Source organism: Agrilus planipennis, unplaced genomic scaffold, assembly GCF_000699045.2.
Source record: "Agrilus planipennis isolate EAB-ADULT unplaced genomic scaffold, Apla_2.0 scaffold41, whole genome shotgun sequence".
In the NCBI taxonomy this organism is placed as follows: Eukaryota; Metazoa; Arthropoda; class Insecta; order Coleoptera; family Buprestidae; genus Agrilus; species Agrilus planipennis.
The window spans coordinates 1,686,995-1,690,360 of NW_020442445.1; the positions used below are offsets into that span (position 1 = coordinate 1,686,995).

General features: G+C 34.6%; 2 protein-coding genes across 2 annotated transcripts in view; one reads left to right on the top strand and one right to left on the bottom strand.

The window, feature by feature from the left end:
• LOC108741938 (helicase domino) overlaps window positions 1-3,366 on the bottom strand; it is a 109,881-nt gene that overhangs the window by 81,438 nt on the left and 25,077 nt on the right. The gene's annotated exons all lie outside the window — the stretch shown is intronic.
• LOC108741945 (octopamine receptor beta-1R) overlaps window positions 1-3,366 on the top strand; it is a 72,413-nt gene that overhangs the window by 42,549 nt on the left and 26,498 nt on the right. Inside the window, exon 2 of the mRNA XM_025980412.1 lies at window positions 1,322-1,531. Coding sequence (XP_025836197.1) covers window positions 1,322-1,531 — 210 coding nt within the window. The remainder of the gene's footprint in view (window positions 1-1,321; window positions 1,532-3,366) is intronic.

Sequence of the window (3,366 nt, forward strand, 5' to 3'; positions counted from 1 at the left end):
GTCACTCCAAAATTTTTTAGACGGTAAAACCTTCACCTCAAATGAGGAGGTCAAAAACCTCCTCGATCAGTTTTTTGCCAGCAAAGACCAAAAATTTTATGAGCGTGGAATTATGCTACTACCAGAAAGATGGCAAAAGGTGTTGGACCAGAACGGTCAATATATAATTTAATAAAGTATTTGTTTATTATACGAAAACTGTCTTTCATTTCCACAAAAAAAAACGAAATGACTTTCCGAACAACCCTATATTATGGTTTTTTTAGGTTTCTACGTCTATCGTCTCGATTAATATTATTGTTATCTTCTTCTATTAATATCTTCTATCTCTCGAGGATCCGTAAAAATTATTTATTGAATAAAACGAATTCGATTAATAGGCGAGTTAAGGCACTAAATCCTAATAATTCTAAACATCTGCACAGTAATGAATAACTAAAAATTCGTTACATATTTTTCCATCAATTTTCTAGGAACTGATGAGTGTTGTTTATTGAAAAAAGTTTGTAAATCAAATACAAAAGTTCTGATTATATGTATTAGGTATTTGCGCTAATAATCCTGTATCAAACAAGCTTCAAAGCTCATCTCGTATTCGATGCATTCAAAAAATATCGTGTAGATCCATGGATTACTAACCTATTTCGAACTGAGCATTTCGGTAAACAAAATTGTTTTTTTATCAAATAAATAGGAAATATGAATTCATCACTCCTTTTATTTAATTTGCACATGTATCACATCAACGACAAATAATACGATAAAATGAGTGCTGAACGTCTTTGATAATATTGATAATATTTTGATTACCATATTCCGCATAATTTTGTTGAATTGTAGGTTATTTAGTTTAAGGCGTAGGTATTTAATCCAGCTCATACATTGAAAGCTGGCCTACTGTGAATATTAATTAATTTAATGATTTAAACTTTTTAACGTAAAATTTAATACAACCATTTATAGACCATTCGATTCTTCGAGACGTTTTTCGTTTTTATGTAATGATGCAAAAATATCGATGTCTACGGATTTCTTTGTACAAACCGAGAACTTTTTCTCTCAAAGAACATAATTACTTACTCAAGAAAATTTCTAAGCCTCTTGAGTTATATGGAACATAAAATCTACAATGGTGTAGTTCACTCTTCACCAATTAAAAAAAATGACTTCGATACTGTGTCAACCATACAATATCTCATGTTGCTGTAAGTAATTTTACAAACAAGGCGTAAACACGTCTGTAAAGAAGTATAATACATACGACATGAATGAACTGATTCTCTGTATCAGTTGCAAAAACTTATGCATTCGTTTGTTCCAGAAGTAAAGTCGCAGCAGCTCTTCTGAACAAACATTTACAAATAAATGGAATTACAGCAGGTTTGACGTTATTGCGACAATCAATGGACGCAGCTACCGAGAAAGCAGACGCAGGCTGCAGCAGTAAAATGAAAAGGGAAAGGAAAGCTGCCAGGACTTTAGGAATCATTGTCTCGGCGTTCTTAACGTGCTGGCTACCGTTTTTCCTTTGGTAAGTTTATATTTTTATCCAATGAATCAGAAAAAGAGGACAGCGAAATTTCTACTTATATTTAAGATGACTAATTAAAGTAATCCATCGCTTATAATGACTATTCATTTAATAAGTAAAACTTGTTACCAAATTCCGTAAGTTCTTCGTATTTGTTGGGTTCCTTCATTTAACTAAAAGTTTCTTTTTTGTTGTAGAGTATTTGAAGTTTAAACGTAAGGGAATATACGCGGGGGCGTTTCAAAGTTCGCGGAATGGGGGGTAAGAAGTGAAAATAAACGTACGAATTTATTTTTCCTTTTCAATATATTCATTTGCTACCCTTATACAATTTTCCGATCTTTCAAAAAACTTGCGTATACCTTCGAAAAAAAAAAAATGTGTTGTCTTTGTCTGAAAAATACGCCGAAATTTCATCCTTCATTTCTTCGTCGCTTGAAAATTTTTTCTCACGAAGACTTTTTTCAAGTTTGGAAATAGATAACAATCGCTGGGAGTTAGGTCAGGTTTGTAGGGCGAGTGAACTAAAATTTCATTATTCTGCTGTTATGGAGATACCTTCATCTTTATAATCGATCAACAGGATTCCTTCTGAGTCCCAAAGGCTGTTGCCACGATTTTCCCAGACGACTGTGACACTTTAAACTTCTTAGGTGGTGGTGTACCTTTTTTGTGCCACTGTATAGAGTCCTGTTTGGACTTAGGTTTAAATAATGAACCCAAGCTTCACCCCAGTAACAATTCAAGTCTATACTCCATCTTTATCTTCACTACAAAGGTCTAAAAACGTGCGAGAACACTCCACACGCTCTTGTTTTTGAGACGTAGTGAGCATTCTCGGCACCCATCTTGCACTGACTTTAGTCATGCCAAGATAATCCTGAAGAATTTTTAAAATGGTTGTATCTGATAATCCTACCATTTCTGTTTCTTCTTGTGTTGGGCATCTTCCAGTATTAATTTTTCGACTTTTTGAATGATTTCCGGAGTGGTCACCTCTATCGGCCGGCCTGGCCGTGAGTCGTCTTCAGGTGAGTCCCTGCCTTGCTTAAAGAGGGTATGCTACTTGCAAATCATGGTTTTACCTGGGCAAGAGTCGTAAACGGATGACATCCTTTCAAGTATGGTTTGAACCGATTTTCCTTGCTTGGTAACAAAACTTTATAAAAGCGCTGTACTCGATTTTCTTCATATTTCACAATTTCTTCCCGATTGACTTGTTTCGTAGATGATAGTTCAAAGACTAGTGACCTAATTACGATAAAACTTGGTATTTATACTAATAATCTAATACCCTGCCTACCTATTCCGCGAATCTAAAACGCACCCTCGTCCTTGTAGCATTGCAAAAGAAGGAATGTAATTGTTATGGTTTATCTCCGGATTGTGATTTCCTTCTTGGGTCCAATTGTTCAACTTTTTCAAATCATTGACAAAACTGCATAACGCTCTAAATTTGACCTTCAATATTCAGGTCAAGAATTGACCAAAAATCGCATCCCCATCAGTTATTATCAAATACACATCAAAGAGAGCATTGTTTCGATCAATTTGGTATCATTTGATTCCAGTTATGGTTAGAAATCAGTCAGTTATTTGACTTTGAAATTGCCCGTTTATTCTGCCACCCTCTGTAGACTTTAAAGTTTGCGATTCCGTCTGTGAATCCCGATGGTTACCAAAAGAAATATTCCATTCTCCACCTTTTTTGCTTCCATTTCGGTTTATTTACAATTCAATATTTCATTTCGAAAGTACGTTCTTACTTGATGAATTATTCATTTTGTTTCCAAAGACGTGGATAAACCTTTAACGCTTGTGTAACGAATGTATAT